The sequence below is a fragment of the Lingula anatina genome, chromosome 2 (assembly GCF_051362555.1).
Source record: "Lingula anatina isolate TDL-2025a chromosome 2, LinAna3.0, whole genome shotgun sequence".
NCBI classification, from domain to species: domain Eukaryota; kingdom Metazoa; phylum Brachiopoda; class Lingulata; order Lingulida; family Lingulidae; genus Lingula; species Lingula anatina.
The window spans coordinates 31762882-31784652 of record NC_141768.1 but is presented as its reverse complement, the minus strand read 5'-3'; the positions used below and the strand labels follow the sequence as shown (position 1 = coordinate 31784652).

The following is a 21771-nucleotide window of genomic DNA, read 5'->3' as shown; positions in this document are numbered from 1 at the left end:
CGTGAAAATACACCGATTGACCCCAAGCTCCCAAAGATGAAAGGAGTCCCTAATGGTAACCCCTCAAATAATATGAGAGCTTAGGTCTGTGTAGTTTCTGAAAATTGGCACAAAGAAATTTTTTTTTGCAGAAAATTCCCATTTTTAGAAAATTTTGGCCCATTTGACCTTGAATTAAAGGTCAAATCCAGGGGCATATTTGAAATCTCCACACGACTTTTAGTCAAGACTTTTGTAATAATTTTCCCACAATTCCTTTGGTTTGAAAGACATTTAGCATTGAATTGTCAAAAATGTTGACAAGGGTGCATTTCAACGAGTGTCATACCCAGGCCAATGCACCAACTAAGACAAACAAAACAAAACAAAAAAAAAAAAGGGGTTCAAGTTGAGATTATATGTGACCTAAATCCAACAGATGGGCACACAGGTCCTTGTGGTCGAGGAGGAGAAACGGTAACGGTGGCTTGTATCCTGTGCCAGAACTATAGCCAGCAGAACTAATGGAGCCGCATGAGACAGGCGGGACTAAAACCACGAGTACCGCCAGCGTTCAAACTGGTGGTACTAACTATACCAACTCTGATTATAAGTTCAAAACTGATCTACGTAAATTACAGTGGGTAATATGAATATTTTGATGGACTTTCACTTAAATGGAATCATCTTGCCTCAAACATTCAGTCAAACTTGGAGTGACTTTTTATTCAGCCAGGCGAGGATGGCAACCAAGCAGAGGACCATTGTGTAAGTAGTAAAGGGTGGTTTCCTGTCAAGTAAGTCCTAATTGACGGGGAGCGGTTCAGAATCTCAGTTAATTTCAAAGCAAGGAAAGACTTGGTTGTTCAAGTGCACCACACACTTTTAGACCAAATCAGGCACACAAGTGTGAGCTGGTGGCCGAGACTTGTCAAGGGAAAACCATATGTGCTAGCATCCCAAGCGCTCATGCTGGTAGTACAATATTACAAGGCATACTGTAAAGAAAAAATAATTAATTCATAACTTTTTTATTTGAATATCATGTTTGTGAACACATGTACAAATAAAAATGTGTATTTGAATTCCAGTAGTTTTTCATATACATAGTCACAAATGGAAGAATAAGGGCCGGTAAATGCAACTTCAGACAATGTTACCTTACACATTTTGCAGAAATCTTTCAATTTTTTTATGAACATTAAAATGTACAAAGTTGCCCAGCTGAAAGAGAGGTGTAGAATGGTAAGAAGACATACTGTTTGATAACCTTGCTCAAAGAGTGAATACTATACTATAAGTTGTCAAAACACAACTACAGTTGTACCATGCATCAAGATATAATATGCAATGTAAAAAACGCTCATTTCCTACAACCTTTCAGAGATATTTAAAAATGTGCATTTTATTACATCTCAAAAGACAGAGATATGCTGACTGTGACTACTAAATGGCATTTTTCATAAGTATCATATCTTTTGCTTCTCATACTTTCCACAAAATTGAAATGAGGGTTCTAATTTTGAAAACAGCACAATATTGGAATATATTGTAACAGACAATAGTTTTGCATAATACTTCTTAAAAATAATATATCCTGCATGGTATAGTTTTAAAGATGCCTTAAAACCAATCTCAATTTAATGCATAATTTCATAATTCATTATCTACATGAATATTTTGTAAAAATAAACTAAACAGGCACCTAAATACATATATTTAATTCTGAGGTTTAACATCCAGAATAACCATACTTCTATGCATATTATAGTGATGATGACAATATGAACATAAATGTTATGTACATCATACTTGTGGTAGTTTACTCACATGAAAAGTCAGCACCTTTAAAATTGAGATTATTATTACAGTAAACAAATGTCTCGATCAGCAGCACACTTGTTAATTTTGAATTCTATTCACCAATGTTACTGCAAACCACTAGATCTTGATGTTTTAATTGGCAAAATTATTAAGAAAACTGAATATGAACCAGAAATACAGCTTGATATATTTCACAATTTTGAGAACAGTTCATTTAAGTATAACTGCAGTAAAACATATGCCAATTTCAATTCCGCTAAAAATTCAACATAATTTCTACTCAGATTTATCACAGCTTAAAGGCATTAAAGTTCATCGTGTTTTGGTCCACTAAATTCCTCAAATGATATAACACCATCCCTGTCCTTGTCTTCATGTTTAAAGATGTCTGCCACCATGTCATTATGCTCCTTCTCTCCTGGCATCTCACTACCGGTCTCTGCCATTTGTTTCTTGATGAAATCAGAAACCTGAAGTACATAATTAATTTTAAAGATTGACAAGTATGTTTGTTAAATTATAAACAATAAAAAACAGTAAAAAAATGCCTACTAAAAATTGAAAAACGGGCAATATCATATTTATATGCATTCAACAGAACTGATCAAAGAATTCCAAGTCAGTAAATGAAAAAACGTATACACTAGAACAGTAAAGAAAAAGCATGCAACAAGCTTAAGGCTGTATACAATATCAATTTTATTTTGGTTGCTTATATTTATCTTAGTTGCAATTTTTCGCAGTAACAAGCAATACCTTGAAACTTGGTCAGAACTGAAATTTTAAAACAACTTTCTATTGAATTTCAAATGAAAGTATGGGCCATAATGCTTGCTGAAATCAGACTGTTTTAAGAGGTCAAGAATGCATCATTTTGACACATAAGGATATCTATGTTTTAGTATAGGATATAATGTGAATTTGCTCATCAGTTAGTATTGGAAGTTAACTTTGTTCTTGAAAGTCAGATGTAAAGAACACAAAAAAATTGATAACTTAATAAAATGTTATTAATCCCTAAAGGCAATTTTTGGAACTCGAAGCTTTTAGTTCTACAAATTACCTCTTCAAGTATAACAAGTAAAACAGTCTTCTTTTTATGGAATTTTGTTTTCAATTTAACAATATTACCTAAACCTGCATTTCAAGATTTCAGAGAAAGTCTGTAAACTCGTACACTATATATCTCATTCGTTACAGTAAATTTTAAAAAAATTTATACCTTCTGTATATCCCAAAGTTTAAAGCACTCATACACAGACATTGACAAGCTTGTTAAGAGAGTTGCATCTTCAGATATATTTTATTTTAAGTCTAAAATCCATTTAAAATGTTCAGTAGACTTTACATAAAATATCATAAATAATACTACATAAAATATCATAAATAAAATATAGGTAAAACAGCCATTATTCCATACAATTAAATGCAATTAATACAAGATTTATAAAACCAATTAAGAGTTAATCAAAATATTTCCTAAAAAGGTATGTTTTGAGTTCTTTTTTAAAATGTTTGGTAGACTGAATTGCTCGGATTTCCAGCGGTAATAGATTCCATTCCTTTGGACCTGCAGCTTTAAAAGATATATCACCGTAGGTTTTTAATCGCATTTTTACTGGGTTGAGTAGCAATTGGTCTACAGACCGCAGATTTCGCATTGGAACATAGTGACTAACTAATTCATTGATGTAGATTGGTGCCAATCCATAAAAAGCATCGTGAGTAAAAACTAAAAATTTGAATAAAATTCTGGCTTGTAGAGGTAGCCAGTGTAAACTTTTTAAAACTGGGGAGATGTGTATGCTTGTGGATGTCCGAGTTAATAATCTGGCCGAAATATTTTGAATATGCTGCAGTCTGGCAATTTGTTTCTTTGGACAACCATATAAAATGGAGTTGCAGTAATCTAATCGAGATGTAACTAAACAATTTATGACTGTGGCTGCAGCAGAGTCAGACAACTGATTGCGAATTGCACTTATGTTCCTTATGTTAAAAACCGCTGACCTGCATACACTGGCAATATGTTTGTTCATGCAAAGCGATGCATCTAAAAATACACCAAGATTTTTTGCATAGGTTGTTGGCTTAATAATGCTTTATTCAATTTTGAGCTGTCACATATATGCTCTGTCATCCGATAGCATACACACTGTGACCAACATGCTGACATTACACATCAGACATTTAAAATTTATGGCAGACATGTTCAGCTGCCCGATGGATTTTTGGGAACACTGATAATAAAATAAAGGTATTATGGGTATTCAGAAAATGTGACTATCAAAGGTCTTCAAGCCCACAGAAGTTCAAAGTCACACCTTGAAAATGCCAATATGTGAAAAATGAAAATTTCACAAAAACCTGTATAACTTCCAGAAAAATCAACCAATCAGACTTGTTTTCCAGCTAAAGCTGTATTTAATTCCTATGTTACTTTCCTGTAAGTTTGAAAAGAGTAAGGCTGCATTCCCAGAGCTTTTAGATCGATCTATGCCCGTGGGGAGTCTCACTAGATTACTGTCAGATAATCCGGCTTAAATGTCCGTCCCGCCTACTACAAGCTGTAAGAGGGTAATTAACTTTCGTATCCACTCGGCTGACAGCTATTTAGCGTGAACCCCCAGGGAGTTAGGTCGATCTAAAGTAGATCAATCTATTCTCTGGAAATGGGGTCTTAGTGACATGGTTTTCCTTTAATGGTAACCATAGTGGCAGTGCCCAAAATAAGGTTTTCTTCAATTTTTATGCAATATTACATAATGCTTAACAGCATAATCACCACCAATCTTTAATAATGCACTGCAGGTAACATGGATATTTTTAAAAATGTGACTAGCAAAAGTCTTAAGGCTCATGAAATTTCTAAGTCGCCTTGAAAATGCCAATTTGTACACAAGAGAGAACTGTACTGAAATGTATTTCTTTCCATTTTCAATGTTTTTTTTTTTACATAAAACAATTTGATCAATTTACTGAATTTTTGTATAGTCAAGTAAAAAAATTATTCAGATGGGAAAAATATTAACAGAACAATTCTAAATGTCCAATTTGAACCATGATGAGATTCTGAACATAGTGAATGATTGAATCTGACAAAATGCAATGATATGAGTTTATTTCCACTTTTGACATGGTTTTCCACTCATCGTGTTATCGGTGTGAAAGTGCAAGGCAACGACAGTGACGACAAACGCAGGTAACGGCTAAATGTACAGTCATATCTGTGTCTGTACATAAAAATTAAACCTCTTTTATACTTATATGAAATATATCTTTGTTCAATACATTTATTTCTGACTTTACCTCATCAGGGGAAAGCTTGTTATCTTTGTTTTCATCAATATCCTTGAAGATGTTCTGTGGTTTTGGTCCGTCCTCAATACCAACACACTCTACATCAAACATTAAAGTGGCTCCTCCTGGAATTTTGTCACCTGGGGGAAAAGAATGAAACTGAAAATATTTATTACGATTCTTTGATACTGGGTTTGGTTGTGCCAAAAAAAAAAAAAAAAAAAATCACTTGTAGGTAATAACCTTACTTGTGATTTAAGTTACTTTGTTATACTGTTCTTCTTTTATACAGAAAAAAACTGTAAGCATCCTTAGTGAAAAGTAAGCATAAACAGATTGTTGTTTTGGTAACAGGTCTAACTTGGCTATCTGCCGACATTCTGAGACCATGACAACAAATTGATTGATGGCCTATATTGTTATTCATGCTACAGGAGGGTAAATCGACTTGGGTCTTTATTAATGTTCAGACTAATGATAAGTTATTAAGAATATCTAACCAAGAATATCACAATAGAAGAGACCTCTTTTTTTCAGTGATCAAACTGCCATTTAATCAGGCCTACCCAACTACCAGACTCGGCACTTAACCGGTATATTGGACCACACTACCAGTTTTCAAGGTGTGTGTCATTTCGGAGTATCAGTCAGAACACCTACAGGATGAGCCGGCGGTCACCCTACAAAAATTGTTCTGGGGTATGATACTCCGAAATGCGATCTGACACACACCTTGAAAACGGGTAGTGTGGTCCGATATAAGGGTTAATTCAGGATCCTTATGTGCTGAGTCTGGTAGTTGGGTAGGCCTGTTAATGAAAAAGTCGGAAAGAATGACAGGGAGCACCTAGGAAGCCCCCCAGAAGCTTTTAGGGTTTTATATACATGTGCAAAATTGGTCATTGTAGAACCTCTTATAGATATCTCCAAAAGTGAAATATACATCTGATTTATCAAAGTTTAGGTCTCAGCCAAGGCATTATTTAGAAAATAATAAGGCATCATTAGAAAATAACTAAGTTTTGTGCTGCTACTCTTGTTACACACTACGGTAATGTGCCAAGCATTTTGACGGGCCCAGTCAATCCGACCAAAAAAATTATATTATAAAATTAATTTTTCTGGGCTCAAACATTTAGTCCATATGTCAAAATCATGCGACAGAATTTTTTTCTTGTTCCGATTGTTCGACCACATCGTCGGCAAGACTCGGTAAGTTTTCAAGCCAGTGAAATAGATGCTACATGCCTCGGCCCTTTGTCAATTGTTGTCCTTTCAATAGCTCTCGTCAATGAGGAAGAAACAATTAATTGAAGATCTAATCTGGAAGCATGGCGTACCTGTCATTTCCTTTGTCCCCAATGACAATAATAGTGCTTATAGACATACAATTTGTGCTAATTAAGCAGACTTGCCCTTGCTGACTGATTCATCACGCCCGTAACTGGAGGGGGGGCAAAAAAAGGTCTATTCTGGATAAAACCAAATATAGACAGTTGGTAGAATATGTCGTAAACACCTTCATATAGACCATATATAGCGTTTGCTAGCAATAAAAAGTTTGGGAAGAATAAGCAATTTATTTTCAAGTTCGATTGAAATATATATGCAGATGGGGAAACGTTCTTGAAGTCAACACCGCAAGATCTTACATTTACTACAATCGACCGAAAGTTCAGTGGGATCGACTGCCCAGACTTCTTGGCGCCATATACCACGCGCTGTCAAAATCTGACGAACACATGTAACTGTTCACCTACATGGATAACTGATTTGTCAACAATAAAAATGACGTCTTCCTTAGTTCCATGGGAGCTTCATAGAGAGTTCCACTGGGTATTTACGTTATCTGTGAGTCACTTTTCATTTCCCCAGATGCATGAAATGTTGATAATATTTAGCGCAATCCACGAAGAACTCCATTCCTGTGACCCCCCTCCCCAAAAATGGGACCGTCTTCATTAACATGTGGTTTGCGCTATGCTGGAGCAGACCAGATAAGACCAGTCTCTCTTTTCTGCATGTGCTCAATTCTCACGTCAAATTATAAATGCACCTGTTTTTTGAAAATTATGGCAATTAAATGCTTTTTTTTACGTTCGGGTTGTATCAGTGGGGTTTTCAATATGCACTGTGGTTTGTGCACAGCGAGAGTATAAAAGTAAAAAAATCAGAAGAGTGCCAGCAAGATACTGTATGTCTATCGGCACAGGTAGGCTACGTATTTTGCCTTTTCTCAATATGTTTTAATATGACATGCTTTTAAAATAAAATACTTAAAAGTAATTTGAAGTTACACTGAATTCCGTTCGAGTACCAGTTGGTATTCTTTGATACCGGTGATTGAATTTTCTTCAGAAGTACGTACGTCTATGCCTCGACGCTGAGCAAGTCTTGCGGGTTGAAAACAACTGATCCCAGACTTGGTTGATTTCAGTTTTCATATTAAAATTCAAATAGGGCGTACGTAGATCATATAACTAGTTTAAGTCCACTAAATCTACCAGTTTCAAATATAAGTGACCGGCCTTTGTTTACAACACCTGTTTCCGGGGAAATACTCGTCCCACTTGTGAAGCACATCATGAAAATGATCGTAGGTGAGGGAAATATATAATTAGAAAATTATAACTGTCGTCTTTTTAAATGATAAGTAATGTTAGCACATACTGTACACAGCAAAATAAGATTTCAAAAGGAGGATTAAACGTGCCTGAAACACGTGTTAGGCGAAAATTGCGGCTTATCTTGCGTAACACTTAAGGTAAAATGCAATACTTCCGGAAAGATGGATGTTTTGGCAGATGCCCCTAACGATTCGACGATATCAAAGGTTTCCATTTGCTGTATTTTAATCAATTCGACCAAACTGACATTTCCATGAAATTAATTAATTAATCTTGGTCGAATTGTTTGGCATATTACCGTAGGCTTACATACCAAGGCCTCCACACAATAAAATAGTTTTTTTTCCATTCAAATGACATACATATGGCAGAAAAAAGGAAACTATGTGAAATTATTTTAATTACTAGAGAATCAGAGAGGCAATACTGCCTGCGGGTATTGTACCACCAGCTGGACTATCGCATTTGTATGGAGCAAAAAAAAAAAACAAAAAAAAAAAAACAAGGCAGCAAAGCTGTCAAATGTACAGACAAAAAGCAGGAAATAACTATGCACAAAATAGGCTACTGTCAATTCTGATGCAAAAGTGCATTATGTTAAACTGCAAATTCAACATCAAATTTTAATTATGCTCAACAGGTAATACCAATGTAAGTAAAATGTGTAACAAGCATAAGGCTTCAGGCCCATGGGAGTTCAAGTTTGCACTTTGAAAATGTATAACTTCCAGAAAAAGAAGCCAATTAGACTGTTTTTCCAACTCAGGCTGCATTTTTAGTCCTGTATTTCTTTTTTGAAAGTTTGGCAATCATAAGTAACATGGTTTTCCCATAATGGTCATCATGGCAGCAGCACCCAAAATTGTGTTTTCTTCTCTTCTGATGCAATATTACATAATGGTTAACAGCATAATGACCATCAATTTTTAATAATAAAATATACGTATCATGTATTTTCAGAAAATGTGACTAGCATGGGTTTTCAAGCCCGTGGAACTTCAAAGTCACACCTTGAAAATGCCAATATGTGAAAAATTAAAGTTTAAAAAAAAAAACTGTTTAACTGGCAGTAAGAATTACCAAACAGACTGCATTGCCTACTGAGGCTGTATTTTAGTCCCATGTTTCTTTCCTGTAAGTTTGAGAACAGTAAGTGACATGGTTTTTCTGAAATGGTCATCATGGGAGCAGTGACCAAAATATGTTTTTTTCAAATTTTGATGCAATATTACATAATGTTTAACTGCATAATGACCATCAATTTTTAATAATAAAATATTAGTATTATGGATATTCAGAAAATGTGACTAGCAAAGGTCTTCAGGCCCATGGAACTTCAAAGTCAAAACTTGAAAATGCCAAAATGTAAACAAGACAGCACTGTTCTGAAATGTTTTTTTCCCCATTTTTAACAATTTTTTTAACATAAAACAAAATTAACAGTTTACTGCAATTTTTATATGATCAACTAAGAAAATTGATGAGGTGGGAAAAATATCAATAGAACAGTGTTAAATGTCCAATTTCCTCCATTCTGAGATTCTGAACATACTGAATGATTGAATTTGACAAAATGCAATGATATGAGTTTGATTCCATTTTGACACTTTATTACACAATACACGATAACAAGTTTACCATCATTTTTACATAATCAACTGACAATGTTGTAAAGATGCAGGAAATGTCAAACAAACACTTTTACATATCTAATTAGTTAAATAATAAGGCTATTAACATGCCTAAGAAATGAATCTGAGGAAATGTGAAAAAACAGCATTACTTCTAAAATAATGGCCTGATTATGCTGATTTTCGAACTCAACCTGCGTTTTAGTAAGATTGATTACTCCTGTGAGTTTCATGACAACAGGCCCAACGGTTTTCCTTAAAATGTGTTTACAGGGTTGCATATATGCTGAAAAGTGAAAAAACAGCATAACTTCTACTATAATGGCCCGATCATGCTGATTTTCCAACTTGACCTGCGTTTTATGAATATTCATCAGCTCTGTTAATATAAAAGCAAAAAATAAAACTGTGTTCCACTTATCATGTTTACAAGGAAAGTGCACGGCATCAGCATCGGCATCGCCAGACGCAGGTGATGGCAATATGTACAGACACATCTGTGTCTGTACATAAAAAGGAACCACCTCCAGTGTTGTGTTTGACAAGCTATACAAAATGTAGTAAACAAAAGTTCTCAATATTTTGTTGAAAATTACCATTTAAAACAAAATCATGGGGAAAAGTTAAAGTTTAAATCCAAATTTGTGAAGTGTGGTTCATGGCGAAGTAAGTCAGTAAGTCAAAGGTCAATTTCAAGGTCACAGATCACCAGTATATGACTTCCTCTTCAAGTTCAATAGTAACAATGGGAGCATTCACATCAAGAAGACCCGAGGTCTAGTAAGGCCTAAATATGGCGGACTTACATGAAAGAAAGACTGCTTAATCCATTTATGGTCTCTCCACCTCTTACACACCTCCCTGCACGTCGTCCATGCAGGGGCACACTAGATAAATCTCGGCTCAATTCAACTGGTCGAGGGATGACGTGTGAGGAGACGTGTGAGGAGACGTGTGAGAGGCGGAGAGAGCATTACAGGATTAAGCGGTTTCCCTTTCATGTAGGTCCTCATATTTAGGTCGCAGCCTTATTTGACTGGCTCTTCTTGATGTAAATGCTCCCAATGGGGGTATCTCTGCCAGTTTCGGACATATAAGAGATAAAAAGTTGCAAAGTTCAGTTCATGATGAAAAAAAGGTCAAAGGTCAATTTCAAGTTCACAGTTAGATTGCCAGTATATGACTTCCTATTAGAGTTCAGTAGTAACTACAGACCTATCTCTGCCAGTTTTGGAGATGTAAGGGATGGAAAATTTGCAAAATTTAGTTCATGGTGAAAATTAGGTCAAAGGTCAATTTCAGGGTCACAGTTAGATTGCCAATATATGACTTCCTATTCAAGTTCAATAGTAACTATGGGCATATCTTTGCCAGTTTTGGAGATATAAAGATCAGAAAACATACAAATTGCAGTTCATAATGAAAAGTAGGTCAAAGGTCATTTTGGACATATCTCTGCCAGTTTTCGAGATATAAAGGATAAAAAATTTGCAAAATTTAGTTCATGGTGAAAATTAGGGCAATGTCAATTTCAGGGTCACAGTTAGATTACCAGTATATGACTTCCTATTCAAGTTCAATAGTAACTATGGGCGTATCTCTGCTAATTTTGGAGTACGGAATTCACATTTTATTTTCCCCACTAAATATTCCGATGTTGTACTTTTTTATATAGCGCAACGCCTTAACTGTATCGAATACAAAAAATTGGACACCACCTCCAGTATTGCACTTGACAAGTTCTACAAAATGCAAAACACAAAAGGTCTCTAGCATTTACGGTTGCAGAATTAATTTTTCCCCATAATTCCTTTGGTTTGGAAGATATTTAGCAATGAATTTTCAAAAATTTTGACAAGCGTCACGCCTAGGCCAATGCACGGACTGAGACAAAAATACCAGGGGGTTCAAGTTGAGATTACATGTGACCTAAATCCACGAGGTGGGGACACAGGTCCTTGCGGTCTAGGAGGAGAAGTGGTAACAGTGACTTGTATCCCACGACACCCAGTGGAGCCAACAGAGCTGTACGATACGGGTCGGGACTAAAACCATGACTACCACCAGCCTGGTACTAATAATGATGCATGGACGAAAAAGGATGCAGCTATATCTCAGAATCTTCTGGCCCTATTGTGACTAAGTTACCTGCTCCCTGGTCTCCATAGCCCAATCTTGATGGCACAACCAGCTTCCTTTTCTCCCCAATGCAGATATCTGTGAGACCACGATCCCAGCCCTGGATCACCTGACCTGCTCCTAACTGGAACTTAAAAGGCTCATTTCTGTCATGGCTGAAATAAAACAGAATAAATAAATAAATAAATAAATAAATAAATAAATAAATAAATGCAAACCGATCATGCTGATTTTTGAAATCAACCTGCCTCTTTACCAAACAAAGCCAGTCAGTAAATTTAAAGCAAAACACACAAACAAATGGTTATGCAATTATGAGGCAAATGTCATCTGTCGAACAGTGACGGTGACAGCGACAACACGGACAGGCAGACTGAACAGAATATATACATTCAGTTACAGTGTCTGTATATAAAAATTGGTTTCTTAAATTTCTCGTTTACCCAAGTACCCATGTACACTGTTTTGACACCAATTTAATGATGCCATTTAATACTCCAAAACCCTGCCAGCAAGTTCAGATTTTATCGTTGATAAAGCAAGATAATGCCTTCGTTTATGAAAATTTGTAATTAGGGACACATTTCTCCATAAATAAAAACATTTTAAAGGAAATGACGGCACGGGGTGGTAGCTTTATGACTTGTGGTCAACTATGCCAATTTTTGCATGTTTTTAAGCCTAATTAAAGGGATAATAACTCTCTTTTTGGCCAAAAAATTAATTTTCCTGGAGAAAACAACAATTTTCTGATACTTACCAAAGGTTATTTAATCCATTTTTACACTCAAAGTTAGTCCCTGTTTTTTTCTAAGTTTTTTTTTTGTTATAATCTCTAAATAGATATTAACTGAGTATAACCATCAATGGAAGCCACTTGGTCTGAAGACAAGCTCAGATGTCAGAATAATAGCATAATAACTGCCATTTTTGTGGTAAAACAGAATATGTTATATTTCTATGAGTTGTTCACAATGTTTTTATTGTGAAATATAGATCTCATAAGAAGAGGTATTATCCCTTTAAAACCAGACATGATAAAACATAGGACTGGGGCTGAGTCGAGCAATGATTTGTAAGTAGAAGAAAATTGCCCAAATATCCAAGAAAACTTATTTTGGCAGATAAATGCCACAAGAGCACTTTTCTCTTTGTGTAACGCTGCAATTGCTGATGTGGCACTGAAAATGTCTCACATAAAAGTTAAAATGGATTGACTTAGACACATTTAAAACTGGTTCCTTTACATTTAAAATAAAACAAGACCATAAGCCTTTATATACAGAACACATTACAATGATAAATATTCACAGACATTTTCGTTGTGTATACTTTTTACAGTAACTTGCACTATTTTTACTGTAATTTTTAAAGGTAATATATATGAAGCGAGTTGATATATGCCAATCTCTGGGTACCACTAAACTCAACCAATTGTCACCATTGAACAAATGCATCTAACTTAAAGATGTAGAAACAGTCTTCTGTCAAAAGCAAACACTTTGAAAGGAATAAAAAAAAATGGTTAATTTAATCCTATTTTTCATCACTGATATATCAGCCTGATGAAAAAAGCTTATTTTGAATTTCCCAAGTATGTCAAAGTTACCAGCAACATAGGAATTAAGGCTGGGTAAATACAAACTGGTAACATTTTAGTATCCTTTTAACTGAGATAATATAACAAAAAGTGAACAAGTACTTAAAATTAATTTAAAGATTAAAATTACCGTGAGTTTAGTGAATGTTACTAAATACAGAAAAAAGGCTGTTGAAAGCGGTTTTAAATCAAGACCACAAAGCTTTTTTTCTGAGCATGTTTTCCTTTATATGCCTATAGAGATTAACCCAAATAATTGTCTTCTTAATCTGGTTGATTGTTTGGTATTAGTGACTTAAAATAAATTATTAAGAATAAAATGAAGTCAATCATCACACTTTTTTGATACTTTACTACTTTACTGTGGACAAACTCCAATACCAAAGAGTATTTTTTCAAATTTTCCTGAAATATGATTTATGAAGAGATATTTTCTGATTTCCTTCTGTGCTCTATCCAACCCTCCATTGCTTATGTCAAACCTTATTTGAACTAAAACCATGAGTGCTGCCAGTGCACATGCTGGTTGCTATTATATTGCTCATGCAACAGTAATGTGACATGCATTACTGTATATATGTCATTTAATCAACAGACTTTTACAAACAGGAGGGACAGATACATAGGTCCAATGTATGTCAAGAAATTTGAAGAGGGTGCAGTTTTAAAGCCTTGTTTTGGCTGACTGAGTAATTAATTAGGTTTACCATTTGGCCTGTCAACTTCATTTGAATTGTGAGTACTGGCAGTACGGCAGTCAATGGTATTTGCTTTTGATTACGTAGGGAATTTTGACTCTGGGTTTAAAAATTCTGAATACATTCATTTGTAGTGATTTATATATGCTGTACAAGAAATCTATTCTTACTACATAATTATGTAACTTGAACGAGAAGGGTTGGGACTAAAACCATGGGTACTGCCAGCGCCTTTGGTGGTGGTACAATTATAACCATCTACAGATGGAACAATTTGCTTTATGATTTTCCTTTCGCAATTTAAATTTACATGAGGAAGAAAAGATACCATTGAAGCCAGATGTTATCAAAATATTAGAGAAGGATATTAAGATTTGTACCAAATCTTAAAAGAAATGCAAATTAGGTATGCTAATGAGACTAACTATACAATTATTCAAAAGACTTCTGTAAGATAACTGTATGACTGTAATCATGATATGAGGACACAGAAGTCCTGGTAAGCTGACAAATAATTTACTTGTGAACAAATACAGATTATAAAATATATAAATATATATCTTAATTTCCTTCTTGCAAGCTATAAATATGATCCTATCAGCAGTGTTAGAAATTAAGGCTGGACTGTCTGCCTGGGGCAGACAACTTTCAGAATGGGCAGAGAAGTTTTCCCACCCGGCAGGCATTCTAGCCAGCTAATTTTCAAGATGGCTGAGCTTTTGGTCCTCTATCTACTATTGCCAGATAACTGTTTCGGCCCAGAGGTTCATCAAGGGCATAAACTGTACAGATTTAAAATTACGAAATAACACATATTGTAAAAGGGGACGTATGTCAAATCCTAGACCATGTATAATGACTTTCTCATTATATCATGCACACAAGGTAATACAGGCAGTAAAGCAAACTGTATAGGTATTACATATTGATAAATACCTTATAATTTCAATGCAATATCAGCTGATAAATAAAATGTTCTCCAACAGGTACTTTTAAATAGTAGTGTTTTCCAGAGTGTTGTCCATTTCAGTCCATGATAATTTTTTTTTTTTTTTTGTCTTTAAGCGTCCAAATATAGTTGCTCAATGAAATCTGATGGTTTTTGGGTATGTACTTTAAACACATTTTACACTAAGTGTCCAAATTCAGAGCTGCACAAGTTGTCACTTGTGTCGACTCAATGGTCCCAAAGTTACGACTTTACATGGCTCATGAGACTTTACTATCAAATTAACAAATGCCTGCTTTGTGCGATCATATACAATGATATTCCTTCTAGATGTATGCCTAAATTCGCTCTATAGAAGTGTCATTTGTTGTCTAAATTAGGGTCCTATGACGTAAGTTATAAATGAAACATGAGCAAGAAATAAGCTCAAGTTAAAAAATAGTCTAACATGAAAGAGAGAGGATGGATAATGCCAGTAAAGACTAGAAGAACTTCTTACCTGGAATCAAACTTGGAACCATCTGTTTTAAGTGTGCCAGTATAGTGCATAGAAAGCATGTCACCGGGTTTTGCCTTCCTCTCGCATTCTTCGGGTTTAAAAACTGTCTCAACTTGGAGCTCCTCTTGTTCTTCGACTTTCTCCTCAGATGCAAGAGCTAAAACAGCGAGCATAAAAGTCGGCAAATACTTGAAAAGATTCATTTTGTGAAAGTTTCTGTTAAAAGTTACCTTTTGTAATGCGTCAATTCCCTTGCATTACCCAGCAGCAGTGACTTAAGAGATGACAACCTGGGAACGTGGCACACTTTAAATAGGTCAACATGGGGCATATTCTCATTGGATAAATAAAAACTAGTTCAAGGTCATATTGAAGCAGTCTTAGGAACATATTTTAATTTTAGATTATTAGTGTATTTTTTTCGTGTAAAATTTACCTTTGTTTGATTTGAACATTCAGTTATTTCTATAAAAGCCAATTGGCATTTAACGTTGTAATATACCTTGACTATCTGCCAATAAAAGAAAAATAGTCAAAACAATGTACATGCAATATTATGTGGGTTCAAGGTGCTAGCTCAAATACTGTTTCCAAAGAAAATGACAAAATGAACCAGTCTGGAACTTCATGGATGGAAGGAACGTTGTGGAAATGGACAAATTATTTTTCAGGTAAATCACCAATAACGTATATCTTAGTATCACCCTTTAATTATAACATTTATACATAAATGTATGGATCCTCCTGCACTCACGTTCCATAAACACAGATTGAATATTCTTATCAAATTACCGTACGGTATAGATCTTTTAGAAGTAAAAAAAAGTTATGATATTGATGCATCTATGAAGATCTACTATAAAGATATAATATGCAATCCAAGCTTTCGCTCCCTAGGCCTTCTTCAGGGATTTTGAAAAAAAAATTGACTTTTTAAAATGTAATTTGTAATCCAAGCTTTCGGCCCCTAGGCCTTCTTCAGGGATTTTGAAAAAAAAAAAAAAAAAAAAAAAAAAATTATAAAAAGTATCAAACACAAGCCGAGAAAACTTTTATATCGTTAGCTTATGGCCAACCAGGACATAGCAGTCTGTCCGCAGATCTGGCATATCAATGCATAAGCGGCAATTATTACAAAAACACCTACGCGCTTGCACAAAATATTCCGCGACATGTGTTTCGTGCCCTGTTTTCCATAAAGCTCTGTGAATAACTCATTATTCCTCTTGATACTACCATAAATGAATAAAATTTAGAACTGTATGCGTGCAATATAAATTTCACATTTTAGTTTCGACGAAAGCCTTGTATGAGCTGTCTAAAAATAGCACATGCATTTTTCCCCAAGCTGACCATGGAATTTTGTACCCTAAAATAAAATGATTACAGAAAAAATGGACAAACTTAATTTTTTGACATAATAACGATTTATGAAACTACATGTGCTCAAATTTGGCCACGAAGAATAAATTTTTTGTACAACCTTCCATATTTGTAAAATCTCTATTTTAGTGGGAAGTATGTAGGTCAGTTGAAACTGGGAGTGTCACGTTGCACTGAGCAAGTTGCCCGAGGGCATTTTTCTCAGGGAATCTTGCATTTTTGTTAAAAATGTTGAACACTCAGCCTTTTCAAATATATTTTTATAGAATATAGTGTGTCAATGTCATAGTGAGAGTGGCTATGAAAAATAATACGCCGTGAAAAAAACGTCATCAGTCCTGCAGATTTCAGCAGCTCAGTAAGATCGCTGCCATAACATGGTTTTAGAATGGAATAATAACCATAATAACCATTTTTATCTAAGTTACAGTGTTTTTCTTTTTTTTTCAGCCTATATGCAACACTAATAACACGATAAGTGGAAAACTGTTTTACCTTTTGACTTGAAACTTATATAGAACTGATGAATATTGATAACACACAGGTCAAGTTCAAAAATCAGCATGATCAGGCCATTATTTAATAAGTTATATTGTTTTTTATGTAAAGACACAGATGTGTCTGTACATATTGCCATCACTTGTGTTTGTCGTCGCCGTCGTCGCCGGCACTGTGCACTTTCCTTGGAAACAAGATAAGTGGAAGGCAGTTTTACTTTTTGGCTTTATATTAACAGAGCTGATGAATATTCATAAAACGCAGGTCAAGTTCGAAAATCAGCATGATCGGGCCATTATTGTAGAAGTTATGCTGTTTTTTCACTTTTCAGCATATATGCAACACTGTAAACACATTTCAAGGAAACCCGTTAGGCCTGTTGTCATGAAACTCACAGGAGTAATTGATCTTACTAAAACACAGGTCAAGTTTGAAAATCCTCATGATTGGACCACTCTTGTAGTAGTTATGCTTTTTTTTTTTTCACTTTTCAGCATATATGCAACACTAAACACAATATAAGAAAAAGAAAATTGTCATTAAACTCACAGGAGTGGTCAATCCTGCTAAAATACAGGTTGAGTTCAAAAATTTGCATAATCGGGCCATTATTTTAGAAGTTATGCTGTTTTTACACATTTCCTCAGATTCAATTCTTAGGCATGTTAACAGTTTCATTATTTAATTAATAAGATACGTAAAAGTGTTTGTTTGACATTTCCTACATCTTTACAACATTGTTAGTTGATTTTGTGAAAATGATGGTAAACTTGTTATCGTGTATTGTGTAATAAAGTTTCAAAAATGGAAATAAACTCATATCATTGCAGTTTGTCAGATTCAATCATTCACTATGTTCAGAATCTCAGAAATTGGACTTTTAACACTGCTCGATTGATATTTTTCCCCATCTCATCAATTTTTTAAGTTGATCATATAAAAATGGCAGTAAACTGTAAATTTTGTTTTATGTTAAAAATTGTTAAAAATGAAAAAAAAAAAAAAAAACATTTCAGAACACTGTTGTCTTGTTTACATTTTGGCATTTTCAAGTTGTGACTTTGAAGTTCCATGGGCCTGAAGACCTTTGCTAGTCACATTTTCTGAATATCCATGATACTAATATTTTATTATTAAAAATTGATGGTTATTATGCTGTTAAACATTATGTAATATTGCATCAAAATTTAAAGAAACCCCTATTTTGGGCACTGCTCCCATGAAGACCATTTAAGAAAAACCATATCACTTACTGTTCTCAAACTTACAAGAAAGAAACATGGGACTAAAATACAGCTTTAGTAGGCAAAGCAGTCTGTTTGGTAAATTTTTCTGGCAATTAAACAGATTTTTGTGAAAATTTAATTTTTCACATATTTTCAAGGTGTGACTTAGAACCTCCACGGGCTTGAAGACCCATGCTAGTCACATTTTCTGAAAATCCATGATATGTATATATTATTATTATTAAAAATTGATGGTCATTATGCTGTTAAGCATTATGTAATGTTGCATCAAAATAGAAGAAAACACAATTTTTGGTGCTGCTGCCATGATGACCATTATGGGAAAATCCTGTTACTTATGACTGTCAAACTTTTAAAAAAGAAACACAGGACTACTTTGTATCAGATGCTTCATTTTATTTGACAACACAGTGTTTATGATGGGCATGACAGGAAAAACAGTGCAAAAAAAAAAAAACATTCTTCTGGTTTTCGTTGATTTCTTGAAGGTGTCAATTTCTTGAAAGGCGAGTCTACCTGCAGTGCATTATCAAAATTGGTGGTGATTATGCCGTTAAGCATTATGTAATGTTGCATCAAAATAGAAGAAAACACAATTTTTGGTGCTGCCGCCATGATGACCATTATGGGAAAATCGTGTTACTTATGACTGTCAAATTTTTGAAAAAGAAACACAGGACTAAAATGCAGCCTGAGTTGGACAAGCAGTCTAATTGTCTTCTTTTTCTGGAAGTTATACATTTTAGTGAAATATTCATTATTATGGTTTTCTGAATATCCATGATACTTATATTTTATCACTAAAAATTGATGGCCATTATGCTGATAAGCATTAATTAATATCGCAATAAAGTTGAAGAAACCCCTCTTTTAGACACTGCTGCCAGGATGACCATTAAGGGAAAACCATGGTTCTTATGGTTCTCAAACTTACTGAAAAGATTCATAGGACTGAAGTGCAGCTTGTGTTGGAAAATCAGTGTAATTGCTTTCTGTTTTGGAAGCAATGCACTTCTTTATGAAATTTTCATTTTTATGTACAGACACAGATGTGATGAATATTCATAAAATGCAGGTCGAGTTAAAAAATCAGCATGATCGGGCCATTTTTTCAAAAGTTATGCTTTTTTTTCTCTTTTTTTCAGCATATGTGCAACACTGATAACACATTTCAAGGAAAACTGATAGGCATATTGTCTTGAAACTCACAGGAGTGATCAATCTTACTAAAATACAAGTTCAAAAATCAGCTTGATTAGATGATTTTAAGAAAAGTTAGGCAGTTTTTTTCCTTTTTTTAAGTATTTTTATTTTCTTCTTTTGTCTGTACATTTGACAGCTTTGCTGTCTTGTTTTTCATACTTTTCAAAGCAAAAAGGGCTTCTGGTATTTAATCTTACCCTCTAATTGCTTTGACATATTGCTGTCTAAAATGTAGATTCTATCCGTATCAACTATTTGCAATTGGTCCAGGTACGACTCCTCAAGGCTCTTATTACAGCTGTTAGAAAACAGGCTACTATAAAGTTTATCAATTTCAATTAGTATTTGTTCTTGATTAGTGGTTCTTTCATCACTGTGTGTGTGTGTGTGTGTGTGTGTCTTTATATATATATATATATATATATATATATATATATATATATATATATATATATATATATATATATATATTTTTTTTTTTTTACCATTTTATTTATAAAATTTCACTTCTCTAATCCAAAAAGTATTTTGTTGGTTTTTCCCCTTCTTCAGCCCACTTCACTTTTGTTTTAGCATATAAACCTTCAATGTATTCCTTACAAGTTTCCTCTTTTTCTTGTTGTACCGGTACCACCAGTGCAGTACTGGTGGCACCCATGGTTTTAGTCCTGACCTGTCTCATCCGCCGGTTTAAAAAAACAAGAGACATGTAATAACCCCAACTCCGAGCTCCAGACTGTTGAGCACTCTGTACCAAACTCACGATTATATATATATATATATATATATATATATATACACACACACACATACACACACACACACACACACACACACACACACACACACACACAATTAAAATTAATAAATAAATAAATAAAGAAGAGACATGCAAGAACCCTGACACCGAGTTTTACGGGCATACCCAGAAGGTTTTTCAAATAAATCTCCTGACGAGCGGGCATACCTTCTGGGTATGCCCATGAAACTCGGAGTTGGGGTTATTGCATGTCTCTTGTTTATTTGTTTATTTATTAATTTTAATTGTGTACAAATGCTCCGGACTGTTGAGCAGTCAGTTCCACACTCATGCTTGTTATATATATATATATATATATATATATATATATAGAGAGAGAGAGAGAGAGAGAGAGAGAGAGAGAGAGAGAGAGAGAGACAGAAAGAGCTATGGTAATATATAAAATTATGGCAATTAAGATACCAGAAAGGGTTAATGCCTCTTTGACCCTCTAGGTCAGTCAGTGTTTTCCATGCACGTTTACACAATTAAGAGAGCATCAGATAATCAGAATGCATCAAATACCTTTTGGGAATGTATGGGCTCTCCCCCACCCCTTTATGACATGACAAAATGATTGCCTGAATTATGTTACTGTATCTGGAGATGAATGTTTGTTTTAATGTTCAGATCAGAAGTCTAATTGCATTATTGTAATTTTTAGGCTGGCAGTCACGTTGGTTTATTCTTGACAATGGAATCCTTTCCTATTACAAGTCTCAAGATGATGTCGAAAATGGCTGTAAGGGTTCCATTAACATGTCAGTTTGTGATGTTATTGGTGAGTACAGCTACTGTGTCACGAGATGTTGTTACTTAGTGCTGTTGCTGCTCAGTTTATATTGCACATCCACTTGGCAATATTTATGTTTAAGGGTCAAGGGAAGAAGGTAAAAGAGAGGTAAATCCATGTTTTTGAGGTTTTCATGTACATACAGGATATAGCCATCACCAGTGTTTGTCATTGCCGCCGCTGTCGTCTGTATCAGGTCCCACCACCTTGCATATTGCTTCTCAGGGACACTCCCATTGACCAGGTCTCTTCATTCCACTATCTCGGGGGCCCAAGTGACATCCAAAGCCTGTTGCAAGACAGAAAACTGAAGAAGAGTTGGGCATGGGAAAAATGCATTCACCTGTCTGGGCCCAATCTTCAAGGATGCTGGCCTGTCTTTTAAAATAAAGATTCGCCTTCTCAAAACCTTTGTCTGGTAAACTCTTGTATTGCTGCGAGTCCTGAACTTTGAGAGTCCTGATTTGTTTGATATTATGTTGAGAAGTTAATCTTGGTGTTTTCTTTAATCATCCTGTGTTTAGGGTAAATTGGTGCATTTTCATGGGAGAAGCAGCCATTAGATGCCAAAAGTGAAAGCCAGAACCATAAAGCTACAGCCC

The 21771-nt window shown here is 34.7% G+C and overlaps 2 protein-coding genes across 10 annotated transcripts in view; one reads left to right on the top strand and one right to left on the bottom strand.

The window, feature by feature from the left end:
• Positions 1-994: 994 nt before the first annotated feature.
• On the bottom strand, positions 995-15569 carry LOC106152648 (FK506-binding protein 2). The gene is made up of 4 exons (XM_013526321.3): positions 15247-15569; positions 11510-11655; positions 5113-5243; positions 995-2273 (listed from the first exon to the last, which is right to left on the bottom strand). The coding sequence occupies exons 1-4, from the start codon at positions 15447-15449 to the stop codon at positions 2109-2111; spliced, it is 645 nt and encodes a 214-aa protein (XP_013381775.1). The 5' UTR covers positions 15450-15569; the 3' UTR covers positions 995-2108.
• A 159-nt stretch (positions 15570-15728) lies between these two features.
• The window catches only part of LOC106152647 (pleckstrin homology domain-containing family A member 8), an 85144-nt gene continuing 79101 nt past the window's right edge, over positions 15729-21771 (top strand). For 8 of the 9 annotated variants that reach the window (XR_015332718.1, XR_015332717.1, XR_015332716.1 and 5 more), the window contains exons 1-2: positions 15729-15917; positions 21041-21157. Coding sequence is in view for 5 of the 9 variants with exons in the window: in XM_087003473.1 (XP_086859599.1) it covers positions 15803-15917; positions 21041-21157 (232 nt within the window). In the remaining 4 variants the exon portion in view is untranslated. The remainder of the gene's footprint in view (positions 15918-21040; positions 21158-21771) is intronic. The other variant, XM_087003474.1, reaches the window with a different exon arrangement.